Source organism: Vitis riparia, chromosome 7 (genome assembly GCF_004353265.1).
Source record: "Vitis riparia cultivar Riparia Gloire de Montpellier isolate 1030 chromosome 7, EGFV_Vit.rip_1.0, whole genome shotgun sequence".
Taxonomy (NCBI): Eukaryota; Viridiplantae; Streptophyta; class Magnoliopsida; order Vitales; family Vitaceae; genus Vitis; species Vitis riparia.
Window position 1 is genome coordinate 29,441,845 of NC_048437.1, and position 21,063 is coordinate 29,462,907.

The following is a 21,063-nucleotide window of genomic DNA, read 5'->3' on the forward strand; positions in this document are numbered from 1 at the left end:
AGATGGGAAGATTGGTGACATCAAAATCCTATTTTGCTTTTTTATTTCACGTGACAATGTTTTCTTTCTTTTTTTTTCTTTTTTTTTCTTTTTCTTTTTCTTTAAGAAAATGACAAAAATGATTGGATCCATCATTTTTCAGTGTAATGTTATTAATTTATTTTTTCATTTCAATTACAATATGAGAAAGAGATAACTTCCATATTTTTTGTATCTTTTTTTTCTTTTACAATAACAAGGCATTAATGCTTTCGTGATTAATATGAAATATAAAACTCTTTTTGCAAAATGTTTTACGGGATATTGATGTACTGCCCTGAAGAAAATGGTGAGATGACAAATTAAATTAAGGGCTAGGCAGCTTAAAGATGAAGTTAAAACAATATGATATTGATGTACTAATCCCAGATTTGGAGCAAGGTATCTAGCTAGCTACCTCCCATTTATTTATAGGAATTGCAGATGATCAACTTTGTGATAAGAGTTCGATATGACAAAAATCACTGGATGTTCAAAGAGCGATGAAGCCAGGAGAAACTTACTCAACTATGCTCTGCAAGGCAACTAGGATGAAGCGATGAAAGTATACCAGCAACACCCATGACTCCACCCGGTAAAGATCACCCCAGGCGGTGACACAGCACTGCATATAACTGTCTGGGATTGCAAAGAAAGCTGGGTTGTTGCAAAAATGGTTAAGCTTGTTAGAGATCATCCTCAGCAATATGAGGGTGTTCTAAAATCAAAAGACGAGCAAGGGAATACCCCTCTCCATTTGGCAGCAACGATAGGAAATGTTTCAATGTGCAAATGCATTACTAGGGAGCCCAATGATCTGGTAAGTATTGGTAATAAAGATGGGGAAAACCCCATCTTCTTGGCTGCTCGCCATGGTAAGATAGAGGCTTTCCTTTGCCTCCTATGTAAAGCTTCGGAATCAGATCCCGATTCCTATATCTACCGTAGGAATAAAAAAGGCGAAATAATTCTTCATTGTGCCATCGCTGGTGGACACTTCAGTAAGCATGTCCATCCACCCATCGTAGTCTTGCACATGCATACACTCCGTAAATTAATCTTAATAAATAAATAACAGTACTTGTGTTTTTCTGCTTGACAAGAATTAGCATTTCTAATAATTCAAAGATATAAAGATATATGTAACACATTGTGTGAGTGTTTAGCTAGGTTGGCAATTCCGAACAAAATCCCTAAGTGTCCCCTAACTCGGCTTTCCAATTCCTCTTCAGACCACTTGACTTTGAAGACTAAGACTTTGCTAAGAGGTCAAGGTATGTGGTCGAGTGTGTGGTGATTAAATCTGAATTAGCCGGGTTTTTAATCTTTAAATGTGTTAGAAAGTTGGGAGAAATGGTTTTTGGTGCAAGACTTTTATTCCCCTATTTCTGGATCGATCCAAGTGCAGGAGTGGATCGATCCAAGTGCAGGGGTGGATCGATCCAACTAATTTTTTTTAGATCAAATCTCAGTCATTAGATTAAGGTCTTCTCTTTACTCTTTAAAAAACAATCTTCTCTCATTTTTCTGAAGAGGGACTGTAGAAAACGTGAAGAGAGCAGCCACTCCATGTGTTCTTCATTTTCTTATCTTGTTTTCCTAATTTGGGGTTTTTGATTGCAAAGAAAATCCACTTCTTTTAATGTTTTCCAAAAAAGTTTTTAATGGATTTTCTTGAGCAATAAATGGGTTGATTCATTCCTTCATTCATATCTCAATCTCTCATTCTATTTGGGTTTGTGCAAAAACTCATTTTTCTTCTTATGTGGATTCAAGAAGAAGACGAGATTGAACTTGGTGCAGACTCCAAGTGTGCTCCGAAAGATGAAGGTGAGAAGCTGAAAGTGAAGGTACTAGTCAAATGGTCCGAGAAGAATTGGTTGGCTTGAGCTAGGTAAAACCTTGTACTCGGTTTTTATTCTTCATAGTGGAGTTTTTCAATCGGTGGTAGGCCCGTGGTTTTTGATCTCTTTAGAGGTTTTCCATGTTAAAATCCGGTGTTAATTGTCTCTTTCTCTTACTCTACACTTTGATTTAATTTCTGTTTTTGATATCATTGATTACTTAGGTATACATGTTGAATGGAATAAATATGAGGTGATATAAGTGTGATGATCCATGGAATATCCTTAATAATTTTTCTGTTCATTTTGGTTAATGATATCATGAAATGAATTGATGTGAGTTGAAGAGATAATTGTTCTTTTGATTTATTTTTGAGGATTGTTGAAGCATTTGCATGTGGTTTGCATTTATAAATTGTTGGGAGAGTGTTGTTGCATACATTCTTGCTTGTGGATGTTATGCTTTGTTGAATAGTTGTCAGAAGAGAAAGTTCTTGACATTGAGAAAGTCTAAGGTTAGGTAATCTTTATTGGGAGATTTTTTAAATTGTTCTACAACACCTATTCACCCCCCCCCCCCCCCCCCCCCCCTCTAGGTGTAGTCCATTATTGAGATTCACCTTTTCAATTGGTATCAGAGAAGGTTTTTAAAGAAAAAATCATTTTCTGTCCTTGAATCTCAATCATGGAACCTCATCAAGAGGGAGCTTCCATTGGGAGACCACCATTTTTAACCGGCGAAAATTATTCTCATTGGAAAGTGAGAATGCAATATTTTCTCAAAATGCAAAGTGAAAAAGTTTGGAACGCCGTTGAATTTGGTTGACCAACTAATATTATCAAGGTGTTGGATAGAGAAGGTAGACCAACTAATATTATCAAGCCTAAATTAGAATGGGATAGAAGTGAAAATGAAGCAAGTGAGAATAATGCTAGAGCCATGTACTCCATTTTCAATGCCATTAGTACGGATGAATTCCATAGGATTGCTACATATACTTCGGCTAAGGAGGCTAAGGATATCCTCCAAGTGACTCATGAAGGAACTAATGCCGTGAAAGTGTCCAAGCTTCAAATGTTGACATCTAGGTTTGAGACCATTAGGATGGATGATCATGAAACTTTTGGAGAATTCCATGCAAAATTGAAGGACATTGTGAATTCTAGCTTTAATCTAGGTGAGCCCATCCCTAATTCTAAAGTGGTTAAAAAAATTTTAAGATCTTTTCCGGAGAGATTTAGAGCTAAGGTCACCGCCATTGAAGAGTCTAAGGATGTGGATTCCTTGAAGATAGATGAACTTGTAGGTTCCCTCCAAACCTTTGAGATGACTCTTGTGTCACCTAGGAAAGCTAAGGGAATTGCTTTAAAAGCTATTAAAGAAGAGTCCCTAAGTTCCGAAAGTGAAGATGATGAGAAAATGTCGGAGGATGAGCTTACTAAGTTTGCTAAAAATATTCAAGAAGTACATGAAATTCAGAAAAGCCAAGAAAAAATCAAATGATGGTAAAAAATGGAGGAACTCAATTGGAAAAGAGAAAAAAATAGAGAAATGCGTGAAAAAATAGTTGAAAATTGAGTGCTTTAAATGTGGGGGAAATGGTCACTATGCATTTGAATGTCCCTCAAAGAAAAATGATAAGAAGGTCATGCAAGTTACTTGGAGTGACTCCGAGTCTAATCAATCAAGTGAAAAAGAATCCAATGGAAGTGAGGAATGCACTAACTTCATAGCCTTTGCTGCAAGTGTCAATGAGGAACCTCTTTTAAAAGAAGCTTCAAGTGAGTTAAGTGAGTCAAGTGACTCCAATGATGATGACATGAGTTTTGATACAGTATATGAGACTTTGTATAAGGAGTGTTTGAGCCTTAAACAAGAACAAGTCAAGTGGAAGGCTTCTAAGAAGATTTTAACCAATGAGGTTGATGTTTTAAAGGGAGAAAAGAATGTCTTGCTTGATACAATTGCATTTCTTGAAAATGAACATTTGGAAGTGAAGGAAATATGTGATGTGTTGAAAAGTGAAAATCAAATGTTCGAGGATGAGTTAAGTCTTAGGAGGGAAGAGTTACATCCTAGCTCTAAAAGACTTAATGAGTTGATTAATTTAGGGCGTAAATCTTTTGATAAAAGAGGCTTAGGATTTCTTGGTGGAAATGCTACTCCAAGTAGTAGTAAAACAGTTTTTGTTAAGCCTTGTGAAAAAGGATTTCCTAAGAAAACTCAGTCTCAAATCAAGTTTCATTGCAATCATTGTGGAAAAATGGGACACGCTTTTGATAGATGTTATGCAAGATTGTTTGATAATTTTCAAAGGAAGTTGACTAACCTAATGAATCAATGTCATGCTTTGAAGAATAAGTTGTTGAATGAGAATAAGAGAGTGTCCAAGAAGAGCTCAAATATCTCTCATAATGGTGAGTTGAAAGGAAGCACTTTGAATGAAAAGACAAAAGTCTCAAATGTTAAACAAATTTGGGTGAAAAAGAATGAGTTGAAGTGTTTTGTTGTCCATACCACACTTAGAGCTAGTGAGTCACACTCATGGTATCTTGATAGTAGATGTTTACATCATATGACTGGAAGTTCACATCATATGACTGGAAATAAATCTTTGTTCACTTCATTCACTGAATTTGATGGAGGAAATGTGACATTTGGAGATGGAAATGTGGCTAGAGTGAAAGGCAAAGGTACCATTTGTGCCCCCAACATTCCCAATCTTGAAAAGGTCTTATATGTTGAAGGTTTAAAGGCTAACTTAATTAGCATAAGCCAAATGTGTGAGAATGAGTTCAATGTCCAATTTTCACAAAATCTTTGCAAGGTGTTTGACTTGAATGATGCATGTGTGATGATTGGCTTGAGAACTTGTGATAATTGTTATGTTGTTAGTCCAAAATCTCCTTCATCATCTTCTATTGTGTGTGGAAGTTTTAAAATTGCATGTGTTAGTCACTTGTTGCAACATAGATTGTTGCAAAATGAAAAAGAACATCCCATTATAAAAGTTAGGATTGACGGTGGGAGAAATTTTGATGATGCCAATGTTGTTGATAGGTTAAAGAACCATGTTCTTCATTCTAGATCAAAACATGTGGACATTAAGCATCACTTCATTCAAGACTTGGTAGAAAACAAGGTTGTTTCACTAGAGTTTTTCCCTATAGAGGTTCAAATTGCTAACAATGTTACTAAACCTTTGGATGTTTCTAGGTTTGAATCACTTAGGAGCCCCATAGGTCTATATACTCTCTGTTAACTGCCTCTAGAACTTGTCTAGGACTTTCTTCCTACATATCTTTGAGTCCTAGGTGTCTTTTCAAGTTCCAAAGTGTCCTTTTGGTGGTGTTCTTTTTGTTTTGGTTCAATTTTTTCTTCATTTTTCATAAATTTTCAACATTTGCTAAGTTCATGAGAGTGGCATGCTTACACTTTTGTTTAAAAGTTAAATTGATTCATAATGATCTTAAAAGCTTCCAGATGTTTTTATCTCCATGGCTTGATTGATAAACATGATATTGAATCCTTGCTATTTTGATTTGATTAGATAAACCACAAAAGGTTAGCTTCATTTCTTTTAAGTGAGTAACAGCTCATGGTTGAACCTTGTGATTACATAAATGGTGAGTAATGTTTTTTATAGTCTAAATGCAAACTTATGTTTATCTAATGAGCATTAAAAAGTGAGTAAAGTCACCTGGAATATCCTTGAGTGTTTAAGATTATTCTTCCTTGATTGTTTGCCCTCTCTTTGAAATTAAAAAAAAAAATGAAAAGGGAAAAGAAAAGAAAAAGAGAAATATTAAGCTTCCCAGAATGGTTATGACTTCTTGGCAATGTTTCAAGAGTTAAAAAGTCTCCATTGCAAAAGTGGGACATCCCTTATGTTGTTATGTTGTAAAGGTCACCTTAGTGATCCTCAAGTAAAAAATAAAATTTAAAAATAAAATAAAAAATCGATCCTAAGGGTGAAGCTCATGTTTGTGTAATCATTTCAATGCTTAATGTGAAAAACAAACGATGTATGAATTTTTTGGGATGTGAATAGGCCGTGTTAAACAAAAATCCGGCCAAGAGAGGTGCAAATTGACTTCTTGGAATATTATCTTGAATTTTTCTAGGAAGGAAGTGTGTCTTGAAAATGATTTTTTGCTTTATGGGTGAATATAGGTTTATAAGAGGAAAGAAATTAATATTCTCACTATTTTATGGCGTCATGAGTAAGTCTTCTTTGAGCTTAAGCTTCCTTGTTAGAGTGTTGATAATCATTTGTTTTTTACCTATTCATTTGATAAATGTGGAAGGTTCTTCAATCTTTATGTTTATTAATTTTGTCTGAAGTTAAGCTCTTGGTAGCATTCTTGTTCAATATGAATCAATTCTAACTCCTTGATTGAAAGATAAGTATGTCATTCTATTGTATCTTAGCTTTGGTGAATCAAAATTTTAAATTTTTAGAAAGCTTGTGGGTGTGTTGTTTTTTTGTGTCTTATTGTCAGTTTTTTTGTCTAAGTCATTTTTCAGTAGGGTGTCGATCGATCTGCTGAATTTGTGGATCAATCCACTATGTGCACAGTCTTGTGATCGAGAGCCCTTGAACAAAACCTGGATCGATCCACCAAGATCGATACCACTTATCTCTTAGTGAAGAAAATTCTTGTTTTGTCCTTGGTCTTGTGAGTTTTTAAAGGGGGTCTAAGGGGTAAAATTGTCATTCAGTGTAAAAAAAAAAAAAAAGTCAAAATCCCCAATCTTTAAAAACCCCTTTTTCATTCTCAATTGAGCCCTAATTTCAAAATCTTTCAAAAAGAGTCTTCATCTTCTTCTTCTTCTCTTCTTCATTGCTCAAGCTTCCACCGCCATGGCTGCTGAAATTCATTTATGATGAAGTGCTCCTCTATCATCATTCTTTTCAACGTCGGAAATCTCTACATCAATGTTTCATTGGCATCATTTTTTTCTAGAAAGGCTCATTCACAGGTTTCTTAGCTTAAGTTATCTTCTTCAGGAACCTTGGGTGTTCAGTTTGTCCATTTTTCTCTCCACCATTAGCTTAATCTAGATGCTTTCTTTTTGTGGAATCCTTTCACAGGAGGTTTTTTTTTTCTTATTTGGAGTTTCATTTTTGCCTTGGATTGTTCTTGGTTTCTAGCAATGTTAATCCTAGGCTTTGTTTGCTCATTGTGAGTGCTCTCTATACATTTTCATGCTTGGAATCTATTTTCATGGTGATAAAGCATCTTTTGGAAGTTTTTAAATGAAACCATGTGAGGAGATTTAAGGGGAGTTTCGTATATCTTATGATGGAAGTTATGGGGAGATTCTTGTATCCTATATTTTTTTGGGATGTTGATATGGATACTTGTGATATGTGAATACTTGATTTTTGGGTATTTGACATTTTGTTGATTTGGATGTGAGATAGAATTACTATTGAATTGTCATCCATTTGTTTTTTTTTCTTGAATAGAAAGGGGAAAATTGTGGCCCTTTGTCTCTTTCTAGGACAAAAAGGGGGAGAGACATTGCAATTATTATTTTGATGATTGGATATCCACATGTTGATGATTATTTTGGATATTGGATATTTTGAGATACATGTTGATATGTGATCTTGTCTCATTTGGATTTGAATATACATTAAACTTTTTGGATATACTTGTTGATATATGATGTATATTCAGTTGCTTTACACAGGTGCTACTAATTGTTTTTTTTTGTGAGCTTCAATTACAGGTTTTGTAGTACCTAGGTTGTGGTTTTGAGTGAGTGAATGAGTGGCCTTGTATGAGAGTTGGGTGGGGCTTACTTACTTGTACTCATTCGTGTTGTAAAGGGTTTTGTCCCAGAATTGCCAAAGGGGGAGATTGTGAGTGTTTAGCTAGGTTGGCAATTCCGAACAAAATTCCTAAGTGTCCCCTAACTCGGCTTTCCAATTCCTCTTCGAACCACTTGACTTTGAAGACTAAGACTTTGCTAAGAGGCCAAGGTATGTAGTCGAGTGTATGGTAATTGAATGTGAATCCACCCGGTTTTTAATCTTTAAATGTGTTAGAAAGTAGGGAGAAATGATTTTTGGTGCAAGACTTTTATTCCCCTGTTTCTGGATCGATCCAAGTGCAGGGGTGGATCGATCCAACTAATTTTTTTTAGATCAAATCTTGGCCATTAAATTAAGGGCTTCTCTTTACTCTTTAAAAAGCAATCTTCTCTCATTTTTCTAAAGAGAGACTGTAGAAAACGTGAAGAGAGCAGTCACTCATGTGTTCTTCATTTTCTTATCTTGTTTTCCTAATTTGGGGTTTTTGATTGAAAAAAAAAACCCAAGGACAGATTAGCAATCCTTGACGAGCAGGAAAATTTGGGGGAAGATTGAGGGCAGGAATGTGAGAAAAGCTCCGAAGAAAGTATGTTTTCGTTGCTAATGAAGAAAATAAAGAAAATATTCTAAAACTTCCTCATGTCCCTAAACTTTTCATGTTTTGATAATTAAAATTTCTTAAATATTAGATTCCTTTTCAATATCCTAAATGGACTCCTAACACAACTTCCTAATTTTACTTTCTTTATAATAAAAACTTTAAATCCAATTGAATTGTTTAATGCCATGTTTGATTTGAGGAAAAGTATTGAGTTTTGAAGTGCTAAATTAGTGTTTAGATTTTAAAATATGAAAATGATATTTTAATATTTTGTTTTAGATATATGACTCATTTTAAAAATAATATCTATGTTCTTTGTGGTTTATGCTTTGTACAAATACTTCTAAACCTTCTGGCTTTTGAATATTTGTGTTGTGTGTGATTGACAACTCAAAGAAGTTTGAAGCCCCATGCACAAACTACTCGAAAAAGCTCAGATGTCTATTGACCTCCTGCGCAAGCTACTTGAGCAAGCTCAAACAAATAGATTACCTACAGATGATAGGAGTCTCACAAAAGGTAATTTCTCTTTCAAATCAGCTAATTTGAAAGAAAATAAAAATTTTCATAAAAATCTAGGTTATATTTGATTCCAAAAAAATACTAAAAGGAGTAAAAAAAATACTCAAAAAAATTATTTTCTCTTGATTCGTTTTACCATGGAAAATGTAAAAAAAAATAAAATATAATTAAAATTTGATTAGAAATTTATATATTTTAAAATTATTTAATTTTCATATAATAGAGAAAAAGTAAGTGAAATGAGTTTGAAGAAGCATACAAAAATCAATTACAGACATTTTTTATTTTTTCTTTTGATTTTCTTTCCTTTGAATTTTTCCTCAAAATTTTTGAGAACCAAACATAACCATATTGTTCTCAGGTTATTTTTGTAATGACATGTAATATAAAATTTTGAAAAATTAATTCATTTTATTTAAGTAGTTATTTAAGAAAATTTTATCTTTAATTTTTTAAAAAAAAATAGTCTTATGATGGACTATGACTGATCAAAAAGTCACACATGCATGCAGATCCTAGACAACAGCTGGAGAACAAAACTGACAAGCAGAATGGAAAGGATCCTAACATATACATGTCACCATTGTTAGTTGCAGCAAGACATGGTACCACAGAAATGGTGGAGAAAATCCTTCAAATTCAACCGGCAGCCATTCTGGAAGTGGACCCAGCAAATAAGAACATATTTCTATTGGCAGCGGAGCATAAACGTTTCGAAGTACTCGAGCTCTTACGGGAGAAGTTCAGTAATATGAAGAGTGCATTTCGTGCAGTGGACAATATGGGGTATAATGCATTGCATGCTGCTGCCAATTATAGGCCTGGGCGTTGGATTGGCATTCCGGACGGTTTGCAAATGCAAGTGGAAACGATTCTATTTGAGGTACACAATTCCTTTTTAACCTAGCTACCATTCTAACTCCATTGCAAAATACGAAAAGAAGTTTGTATAGAGATGATAATGGGGTGGAATTCACTATTTTCAAGACCGTGAAGAAGTCAGTGCCAGAATATATCTTAGGTGGCTCCAATAATGAGAAAATGACCCCAAAGGAGGTATTCGACCACACACACGCAAAGCTCGTAGAAACATGCAGGAAATGGCTTAAGGACATCTCCAACCAATGCTCTGGCCTAGCGGGAATCATTGCATCCGTTACCTTTGCTACATCAACTTCTATACCTGGCGGTGTCACCGAAAAGGACAGACCTAAACTTGAAAACCAGCTAGGGTTTACAATCTTTGCAGTTTCATCACTCATTGCTCTTTCCTCCTCAGTGACCTCGGCCGTGGTGTTTCTCACCATTGCCAACTCCAGGCATGAAACGGGACATTTCGCTAGGAAAGTGCCAAGGATGTTTTTCTTTGGCTTCTTCACTCTCTTCATATCAATAGCGGCAACGTTGATATCCTTCTGTGGGGCGCACATCTATATCCTTGGATATAAACTGAAGTATGCTGCAATTCCACTCTATGCACTCGTAGTCCTGCCAACAAGAGTCTTTTCTCTGGCGCAGTTTCGTAAGTCCTGCCTCCAACTTGCATTGGCCACCTTCGAGATGAACGTTGACGGCAGTGGCTGACTTAATGTGGGAAGGGGAACAGATGCCCTTACTGAAAAAGACCCCAAAAAAAAAAAATGTCTTGTTGTTGTTGCCCGTGCAAAACACCACCAGCTAAGGCTAATTATGGTGATTATTTGTAATAAATTTGTTTAACCAAGTTCATGGGTGCCTAAACACAATTTACTATAATTTAGACCACTGTGGTCTTCCACTCATCCAGTCATTTAAAGTCACTTCAAAGCTTAAAAGGTGTTTGTAACAAAATGAAGTTTTCATTAATAAATAAATTTATTATGATTTCTGAATCTTATTTTTGTCCTTCTATTAATTTATCATAATTCATGTCATACATGATTTGAGTGCACTAAATAATTCATGTCATAGGTTCCTTTTAATATGGTAATTAAATAATTCACAATTGATATGTAGATTTAGGCAATCCATCATAGAATTAATATGGTGCATTACACCCTAATTAAAGAAAGGATTTGTCTTAATCATCAAAATTATTTTTTTATAATGAGTGCACTAGTATGTATGATTATATATTGGATAAAATCTATGGTATATCACGACATTGATTATCAGGCAATTATGATTCACTAAATTAAAAGTAGCCTTCACCCCTTTAAAGAGGATTTCACCTCCTCTCGTGCCAGGATCCAGGAAAGAGAGTAATCAAGTGGAAGACTATTTGGTTTTCAAGATCTACAACACATCTTCTTCTACTGGAATTGATTAGGAACATCCAAATCATAGGTATAACCTACCATAGCAATATCGTTCTCCTCCCCATTTATATTTCCTCTATTTAGTATTAGTGGACATCAACAACAACAAGAAATATATAACTAACTAGTTTTATTATTAGTGTAAACATCAATAAGTAAATGGAAAATGAGGTGAAAACAATTTAGTATTAGTAAACTGTAAACATCAACAACTAAATGGAAAATGGGAGAAAATTGAGAGCATATGCAAGAAAGAATATAATTGACTAGTTTGAAAGTGTATTTAACACTAAAATCAACCTTAATATATGATTTTTACCTTCATGACCATGCAATATATATGACATCAATCGTTTACTCATTACATCATGAAGCTCAAAGAAAAGAATATATAGAACTCCAGGGATCCTCCTTGTCACAACTATTTCACCACCTTAAAAATAGGCCAAATTAGATCAAAGTACATTGAAATTAAGCCATAACAAAAAAAAATGTTGTTCGCGGGAATAGATCTCAATTCGTCTGTAAGAACTGAGAACCGCCCAGCTGAGGGAGTGATTAATATTTCTTTGTTTCTACATTAAATGATCAAGATTTAATTAGACACATCAAGGATAACCACTGGCTGGAAATGATCTCAATCGTTTGTAAGAACTAAGAACTGCCCGGCTAAGGGAGTGATTAATATTTCTTTGTTTCTATATTCTATTATCAATATATGGTTAGACACATCAAGGATAAATACATTAGTATTTCTTTGTTTTATTCCTGTATCAGATGATCAGGAGCAAGTACTAATCTTACTGTCAAGTCTTCTAAATGCTTCTCTTTTTTCAGGAAAAGGAAAAATAGAAAAGCTCTCCTGTGATGCTCAGCCATGATTTTTGATGGGGCCGGTCTCCATATGTTCTTTCGGGGTCCATATGCATGTTTTTAATGGACAAAGCTGGTTCCTGGTTCTCTCTCTCTCTCTCTCTCTCTCTCTATATGTATATATATATATATATATATATATATAAAATCTCTGCGGGGCTGCTCAAGGATTGATGTGCCATTGTCTCCACTTGGTTCATGCTCCTTGGCGTCAGCATTCATGGCAACAGTTGCCTTTGACACATCAGCCACTGTCTGAGCGGCAACAATCGAGACTACGGCAAACAGACTCTGGAACAACAACTAGCATTTTGTGTCTTTTTAATTTCATATATATTGCTCTATGCTTGTCACTGGCATCAGTGGTACCAAGAGAAGAATTTCGTTACAGGCTTGCTTGGAAAGCTTTTTTCTGGGCTTGAAATCTCTCTTCCTATCCATATCAACCACATTGATCACTTCCTGTGCAGGACATTTCTTAGTCCCTACAGACTAATTGAGAACGTTGCGTTCCAGCAGATGCATTGACATGCTTGCTAGTTACATTTTTTGATCTTATATTATGTGTCATTTTAATGTGGGTATCTTAGTGTAGCTACAAGGAGGATCCGTACAGTTCTAGATTTTCCTTTCTTTGAGCTTGATCACCTTAAAATTGCCACCTTGATGATTGAGGATTGGAATGATCCAATTTCCAGCATATCGGTTGTCTGTGTTTGGTTTTTTTGTCACTATTTAAATCACCAAGAGAATGATCCTTGCACTGAATTGAGGTGATTTTATGTTCAAGAACCCACCATCCTCTTCTCTCTTGGTTGATGATTTTGAAATTATAATTTATTCCCCTCCTTGTTTCCTTTTTAATTAAGCTTGAATATCTTGGCAAAATTTACAGGTTCTCAATGAACAAATTGTCGGTAAAAAGAATAAGAATGCAAAATGCTTTGTTATATACTTGTATCAATTGAAACATTCCCAGCTGGAAGAAAGAATCCAGAATGCACAGATAATCCTTGCAATTCTTAGGCACCAAACAAATACTCGAAATATTAATATGTTTTAAAAATAAAAACTACTCTTATCTCCCACAGAGTTGCCCGACTGTTTCCCCTATTTCATGTTATTAAAGAACAATATCATTTGATTACTTTTGTTTTAAGATGGTTGCTTCATTTACGCTCTCCACTAGTTCTATCTTCAATTGATTTAAAGGGGTAAAAGTAGGAGGACCTGGTTCCCTTTAGATGGAGGGGGGAGAGCAGCACTGTTGTATGTATCAAGATGAAGGAAGCATGTGAATTAGAGTGGACAGTGTCAGACAAGGGAGAATGCTAGGGTTCTATATTTTCCTTTCTTTGAGCTTCATGAAATAATGAGCTTTTTCCCCTTTCCTAGGATTCCAAGTCCAATACTAATTGAAAATTTCAATAGAAGGAAAATATAGGACCCTACAGACTTTGCACTCTTATTATCTGCTGTAGGAATTAAATTTTTCTTTTGACTAAATGATACAAAGCCTTATGCTATGTTGCATTATCTTAGTAATTGAATTATGAATATTAAGATCTTGTGTTCTTTTTTAAAAAAAAAAAATGTGAAAACTAAGGAAGTTACTGTCGGAACTTTGAATGGAATATTCCACATCCCTCTCAATTGGCCTTAAGTTCCTTCAATTCTCTCTTAGGGTCATCACCCAATACTCATCCGGTTACTACAAATTTTAAGTTATTGTGCTTGGGGGGCTCAACAAGAATTATCAACCAAGTTACACAATCAGGCTGACATTATCTTTTAAATTTTCAACCTTGTAACAATTCCCAATTGGACTATACTGCTCAAGCTTACTAAAGTTGGCCTCTGTGCTAATACAACAGTTATAGCAGGTGATCAACCTACCAAAAAACTGGTTATTGATGAGTTTTATGTAGAAAAAAGGAATAAAAATGAAGAGATGGGAAGAACGGTGACATCGAAATTAATTGCAGCAAAGAATAGATATGGTGAAGAGAATCCTTCACATTTAATTACCCCATGGCCATTCATCTTTGTACATCATGGAGGCTAACAATTTTTATATCACATAAGACAATACTTGGTTTGCCAACTGGGAAAACTAATAAGATGAAATTAAAGAGAAAAGACAAACATGACGGTTTAAAGAAGGCCATTGTTATACCATTTTGCTTCAAAACCTTGATAACAAAGGAGGTAGATGCCTAGCAAGAGGAAATTGTCTGTCTTCTTATTTTAGGGATAAAGAATAATCTTTTTTGTAAGATTCAAGTAAGGGATATTTCGTTCTTTTACTTTCATATTAACTTTCCTTTTTTTCCCCTCATTCTCACTGATACAATTCTTCCCTCTATGACCACTTAAAGGAAAATAGAAAAGAAACAAAAAGAATTTCGTTTTTCCTTTTTATTTCTGTATGTTCTAGAGAATAAGAGCTTACCCTTTTCTATCACCTTGAGAAGATACTACTTGCTTTGCCAACTTGGGAAACTAATAAAATGAAAAAATAAATAAATAAGTTTTGCTACATCTTGTATTCAAGGTCAACACAAGAATATAGATCGATTTTTATGTCGTAAACGATATAATGGGTTTTACACAAATTATTTAAATAAATTAAAACTTCAAGACATTAGTCAAGAGGTTAAACTCTTTTCAATATTATAGATAGCATTCATCTAAATGATCCATTAAATAGAAAACTTAAATTTCAAATTATCAATCTTGTTATGTGTCCCAGATGAAAAAGTGGTAGAGCATTAAAATGAAGCAAATCATTATTTCTTATTTGCATCAAAAAGATGGATTTTGTTTGTCCAGGGTCTGTAGATTGTTCATATCCCAAAACTAGAGCAAGGTATTACTTTCCAATTCATCACAAAGTAGATATTAATATGGTTGGCAACAGAACTGTAGAACCAGGGTTGGAAATTGTACTTCTAATTATTTAATTTCATTATCTGCAGAAGAGACAACAACATTTTCCTGTTAGCAACATTGATTTATAAGGATTTAAGTGACTTTAAGCTTTACGAACTTTGATTCAAATTAGTTGTCAGTATTCTAAAACTTAATGGTTTAATTCTTGTGACATTTACATAAAATCAATTTTCTTCTCGCCTATTCTATTTTTCTTATTTTTCATTCTATGCCATCAATTTCCTTCTTTTGTTTTGCCTTAATCTAGCTGTTTCTCAGGTTTTATTCTATATACTGGGGAATTAGTTAATTTATCAACAATAATACCTAATGTTAAACTGTCTTTTGAAGGAAATAAGCTGTCGATTGGATCCATATATGGGGTCCGTACTTGTTCTTGTCCCAAATTCAAAGCAAGGTATCAATTCTCAATTTATTTGAGAAAACTGTCATAAAGCTGGGGCCTGGTTATATATGCATGGTATACAAAGAGTAGTGCAATTATATATCTTGTAGTGGTGCTTACTAGTAGTTGCTTTTGTTCACTTGTTCTAGGAGAATCAATGGCAACTCTAATGCTGCAGATAGCTGAGCAAGATCAAGAGGTGGAGCAGATAAAGAAAGATTTGTTCAAATTGGCCATGCAAGGCAAGTGGAACAATGTCGTCAAGATCTATGAGAAAAAACCACAGGCTCACAGGGCCAAGATCACTAGATCAGGGGACACAGCATTGCATATAGCTGTCTCGGATCGCAAAGAATCTATAGTAGAAGAGCTAGTCAAATGTATCACTGATGAGGAAGCTAAGGAAGCGAGTACTAGCTTCCCAGAAGGTAAGGGAAAACAAGCAGAAAAATCTGAACACCCTCTTGAGATAGCCAACGAGCGGGGGAATACCCCTCTCCATCTAGCAGCGTCAATTGGAAATGTTCGAATGTGCCTGTGCATTGCTGGAGGGCACAGGGAACTGGTGGGTATTCGCAACAGTGAAAAAGAGACACCTCTCTTCTTGGCCGCTCTTCATGGTAAGAAAGAAGCATTCCTTTGTCTCCATGGCTTATGTAAACCCGGAGAACACTATAACTACTGTAGAAGGGGCGATGGCGAAACTATTCTTCATTGTGCCATCTCTGGAGAATACCTCGGTTAGTATTTATTTAATTTTCATGCCATATTAGTAAGAGGAACGCATGCGCGTATTTTCATTTTGTTTATATACTGTACAATAAAATACATATATATATTCATTGCTTGACAGATTTAGCATATCAAATAGCTCATAAGTATGAAGGCCTTATCAATCTTTATGACGAACGAGGGCACACGCCACTCCATCTCCTGGCCAGTAAGCCTGCTGCATTCGAAAGTGGTGCTCGCCTAGGCCGGTTCAACAAAATTATTTATCATTGTAAGATTCACTTAGCCATAATGATTATCACCATGAAAATCAGCCAGTACTACAATTTAAGATTTCATGGCTTTTGCTTCTACATTTTGCAAGGTTTATATGTAGAGCAACTCAAGGAGGAATCATTCCCTCACTATGATATCCAGCAAACTGTTGAAGACAAACGGGAGCCAGAGAAGTATCCAAAGAACTATACAACATGTATGGACTTCTTTCACGTGCTGGTAGTGCTGTGGAACACGATTAAAAGACCAGGTATGGGGGAAGGAAATCATTTTCTTTATAGCCAAATATACTGTAGTAAACATTACATCAAATCCTAATTGCACACTATATATCACAAAAGATATATCCCATTTAAAGGACTTCTTTATTTTAAGTTTTGTTTAAGTATTTATGATCATGAATGTTGTTACTAATCTATTCAATGATTTCAGCAACTTGGAAAAAGGATTCGACAGCATCTGAGAAGAGCGACCTGGAGAACCCTGAAAAGGGACAAGGTGATGCTCCCCAGAATCAAGGTAAGTACCATACATAGAATCTATCTTTGAAAAAAGAAAAAATATAAGGAAAAATTATTTTTACTTCTTTGAGTATTCTGCTGGGATAGAACAATCTTAGGACCTGCTGAATGTGATGTCAGTATTTTGTTTTTTGTCATCTTCTGAAAAAACGCACACCCATTTAAAAACCAAATGTTTAACTACAAATTCAAAAACGCACACCCATTTAGAAACCACAATTTAAAATTACAAAATTTCTTTGTTTAATTTAGATGTTCACAAAAACTACAATTTTCAAATGCAGTTTCTAATTACTATTTAAAAAGAAAAAAAATATTGTGAATATATTTCAATTTTTTTTTTTTAAGTGTGAACAAGTTTGTTTTTTAAGATTTTATTAATATTGCTAATATGCTTCATAAGGTTTAGGTGGTGTGAAGATCAAGGAGGAATCTTGTGAAGGCAGAAAGGAGCCCAAGAAGCATACAAAGAACCACACACGTCTGAGCTTCTTTGGAGTGTTGATGGTGCTGTGGAACCTGATTAAAATACCAGGTGGGTGAAGAAAAACATTACATCAAACCCTAATTGAACATCATCTCAAAGGATCCTACTAGAATAAAGATTACTGGATACTCATTTGAAGTAAATGGTATGAACTTCTTTCAAGATCTATTTTATGATTTCTGTAACTTTTAAGAAGGATTAATTCATCAGGATTTGAGAAGCACACAGAGGCGAATAAGCCTGATTCGGAGAACCCTGGAAAAAACCAACGTGATGCATCCCAGAATCAAGGTACGTACTATACATATATAGAATCTGTAATCAGGAACTTGAAAGAAAAAAAATGATTTTTACTTCTATTTAGGTATACAAAATAGTGGCTTTTGTGGGGACTCATTTGCAAGTTTGAAGCAAATAAAATTAAAATTGTAAAGAGTATTCTATTAGCTTACAACAATTTTGTTCTTAAGATCGAGGTTGGGTAATACCCAAATAATGCATGGGTCTTAAAATAAACCTATGGGCTGTAATATCGAATATCATAACAGGTCAAAACTCAATTCAAGAATTAACAATATCATAGACAAGGGTTACGAGTTTGAGTGATAGGGGTTAAGGATTGTTGGGTGTAATAATGCTCACCAAATGATGACTTTGTCTCTTTGAAGAGGCCATGGGGCTAATTAGGTCATCCATCTTGAGGTGACTAAATTTCAAACCAATTAAATTTTACTTGTTCTCAATATATAGTTATTTACTATCTATTATGAATAATTTACTCTTGAATAAAGATGTTCTCTAACTCAATCCATCTTTATATGTAGGCAAACAATCAAGTAATGGAGTTGACAAACAACCTCAACTATTTCCCCCAAATTATTATATAAGTATCGAGCTCATCAAATTTATATACAGAGCCATGCTCGTCGTACTTGGATTAGGTATTAGACTATTCTAACTATCATTCCAATGTGTTATCCATTTATTAATATCTAATATAATATAGATCAAGAGTATGTTAATGTGTTCTTAATTTATGTGGTTATAAGGATCGAAACAGATAAAGAAGATACATTCAAAGAAAGAGAAGCACTTATGGTCCATTCAAATAATGAACAAGCTACTTGACTCTTCTTCAAGTGAGTATGATAGTTCAGCCGGAAGTCAACCATTGAAAACTAAGGAACCAGATGAAACAGATGCTTTTAAGGAGATTGAGGCCAATGATACAAAGAGAATGAAAACATCATCGAGTACGGGAAATGAGAAAAGACAGCAAAGTATGTAAAACTCTCTCCCTATCTCTAAAGATATGTTTGAAACATTGGAATAAAAATAAAAATGGGAAATCTATTTCATTTCTAATTCATTATCATGCTTGGATTGCATTTTAGAATGGAATATGAATCAAAAGTTTATCATCCTGAAAATCAAAGCTCACTCTTTACATTATTCCTCTTTTTGAATAGGAATTCGATTCACCTCCATGTCCATCCTATTTACATTCTTATTTAAGAAGTTTGTCATAGATTTAGATGCTGCTTTGATAGCCTACTTTTTCTAATTTTCGACATTGTCAGAATACGACAAGCATGATGATCATGTCCCTTATGGGCCGAGCTTTCTAGGGTTTTTGCCTTTTAACTAAGAGAATTGAATCTTGTGGCCTTAACAGAGAAGAAAAATGATGAAAAGGCAAAGGAGACTGATGAAATGGCAAAGAAGGAGACACCAATACTAATTGCAGCAAAGAATGGAATAGTAGAAATGGTGGTGAGAATCCTTGAACTTTTCCCTGTGGCCATTCATGACATGAACTCGGAGAAGAAGAACATTGTTCTATTGGCAGTGGAAAATAGACAAACTCATGTTTATGCTCTTTTACTCAAGAGGGAAATTTTGAAAGACAGTATATTTCATGTTGTGGATCATGAAGGTAACAGTGCTTTGCATCTTGCTGCAAAGTTGAACGACAGACATCCTTGGCGAATTCCTGGTGCAGCCTTACAAATGCAATGGGAAATTAAGTGGTACGAGGTATGTCATCTTCCCTACTTAACTTTTCATCATACATATATTCAATTAGGAAAATGTTATAGCATCGTATAAGTAGTAGAATTTCTAAATTTTGAATTAATTATTAAATAAAGATACAAAGAAATGAAACCGAAGTACAGGAAAACAATATTTAAACTTGAATGAATAGAACCGAGATCAAGATATAAAGGAATAAGACTATTTTCTCCACATGGTCATTTATAAACTATGAATCACTAGCCTATGCTATTAAGCATGTTATATATAATGCAAGTTTAGGTTCGAAAAACAGTGGGAAGGTAAGAAAGTTTTTGGAGAAAAAAAATAGTCTTAGGTGGTGTTTGTTTTTTGGCTGAATAGAAAAAGTCAAATATTTTGGCTTTTTCTATTTAGCTAAAAGTAACATGTTAACATCATTCAATATAGATAAAATGAACTTGTTATCAATAAGTTCAATTTAATTATATTGGATGATGTTAACATGTTACTTTTAGTTGAATAGAAAAAGCTAACTATTTTTTACTTTTTCTATTCAGCCAAAAAACAAACACCACCTTAGTCTATGTGTTGTATAAATGTTGTACACCCCGTAAGATTTGGTGTATATACGAAAACCAATATTAGTTTCACATGAACACTTCCACTGATATATTTCTTTTATGAGATTTAATTTTTAGAAATATTTTAGATTAAAAAAAATTAAATAGATGTATTTAACAATTTTTAAACAATAAATTTTATAAATGGAACACATCTATAAGAACGCTATTAGATGAAATTTGAAACCGATGGTAACTACACCAAAACTTTAGAAAATAGAATGAAATCAACTTGTATTCTTTAATATTCATTATCAATTATTAGTTTACGCGCCATTGATGATCAAGCTTAATAACTTATAACTGGCACGCAGTTCGTGAAAAACTCCATGCCAATCCATTTCTTTGTCCGCTACAATAACAACAACAAAACAGCAAGAGAGATATTCACAGACAGCCACGCAGATCTCGTAGATAAAGGTGGCAAATGGCTCAACGACACCTCCAACTCATGCTCCGTCGTGGCAGCCCTCATAGCCACCGTCGCATTCGCAACATCCGCCACCGTTCCAGGCGGTGTCAAGGAAGGAATTGGCGTGCCCACTCTGGAAAACCAGCCAGCTTTTAATGTCTTCTCCATTTCATCTCTCATCGCTCTATGCTTCTCGGTAACCTCCGTGGTCATGTTTCTGGCCATTCTGACATCAAGGCACCAAGAAAAGGACTTCGGCAGTGATTTGCCTAAGAAGCTGTTGTTTGGGTTATCGTCTCTCTTTATATCCATTGCGGCCATTTTGGTCTCCTTCTGTGCAGGCCATTTCTTTGTTCTCAAGGATGAACTGAAGTACTTTGCATTTCCGATATATGCCGTGACGTGCTTGCCGGTGACCTTTTTTGCGGTAATGCAATTCCCATTATACCTTGATCTGATATGTGCTACCTTCAAGAAGGTGCCACAAAGAAGCTACGTAGCAGTTTCATGAGGTTGATTTTTCATGTGTTCCATCATTCTTAGCGCTTGATCGTGATTTTGACATTAAGATTGAAATGATAAGGTTTTTGAGTTTGATATTGACTATGTAGGATTAATTCTAGGTTTTTCTTGTTCTTTTTTCTTTTTTTACTTTGTCCGATTTTGATAGATTTTGTATGCT

General features: G+C 34.7%; 2 protein-coding genes across 2 annotated transcripts; both read left to right on the top strand.

Annotated features, from left to right (window-relative positions):
• The first annotated feature begins 8,209 nt into the window (after nt 1-8,209).
• Nucleotides 8,210-10,394, top strand: LOC117918254. Its single transcript, XM_034834760.1, has 3 exons — nt 8,210-8,807; nt 9,323-9,693; nt 9,798-10,394. The coding sequence occupies exons 1-3, from the start codon at nt 8,699-8,701 to the stop codon at nt 10,392-10,394; spliced, it is 1,077 nt and encodes a 358-aa protein (XP_034690651.1). The 5' UTR covers nt 8,210-8,698.
• Nucleotides 10,395-15,474: 5,080 nt separating this feature from the next.
• Nucleotides 15,475-21,031, top strand: LOC117918255. Its single transcript, XM_034834761.1, has 10 exons — nt 15,475-16,057; nt 16,171-16,320; nt 16,414-16,575; nt 16,758-16,844; nt 17,256-17,381; nt 17,544-17,624; nt 18,158-18,274; nt 18,383-18,613; nt 19,009-19,370; nt 20,284-21,031. Exons 1-10 carry the CDS (start codon nt 15,475-15,477, stop codon nt 20,890-20,892), a joined length of 2,508 nt encoding a protein of 835 aa, XP_034690652.1. The 3' UTR covers nt 20,893-21,031.
• Nucleotides 21,032-21,063: the final 32 nt, after the last annotated feature.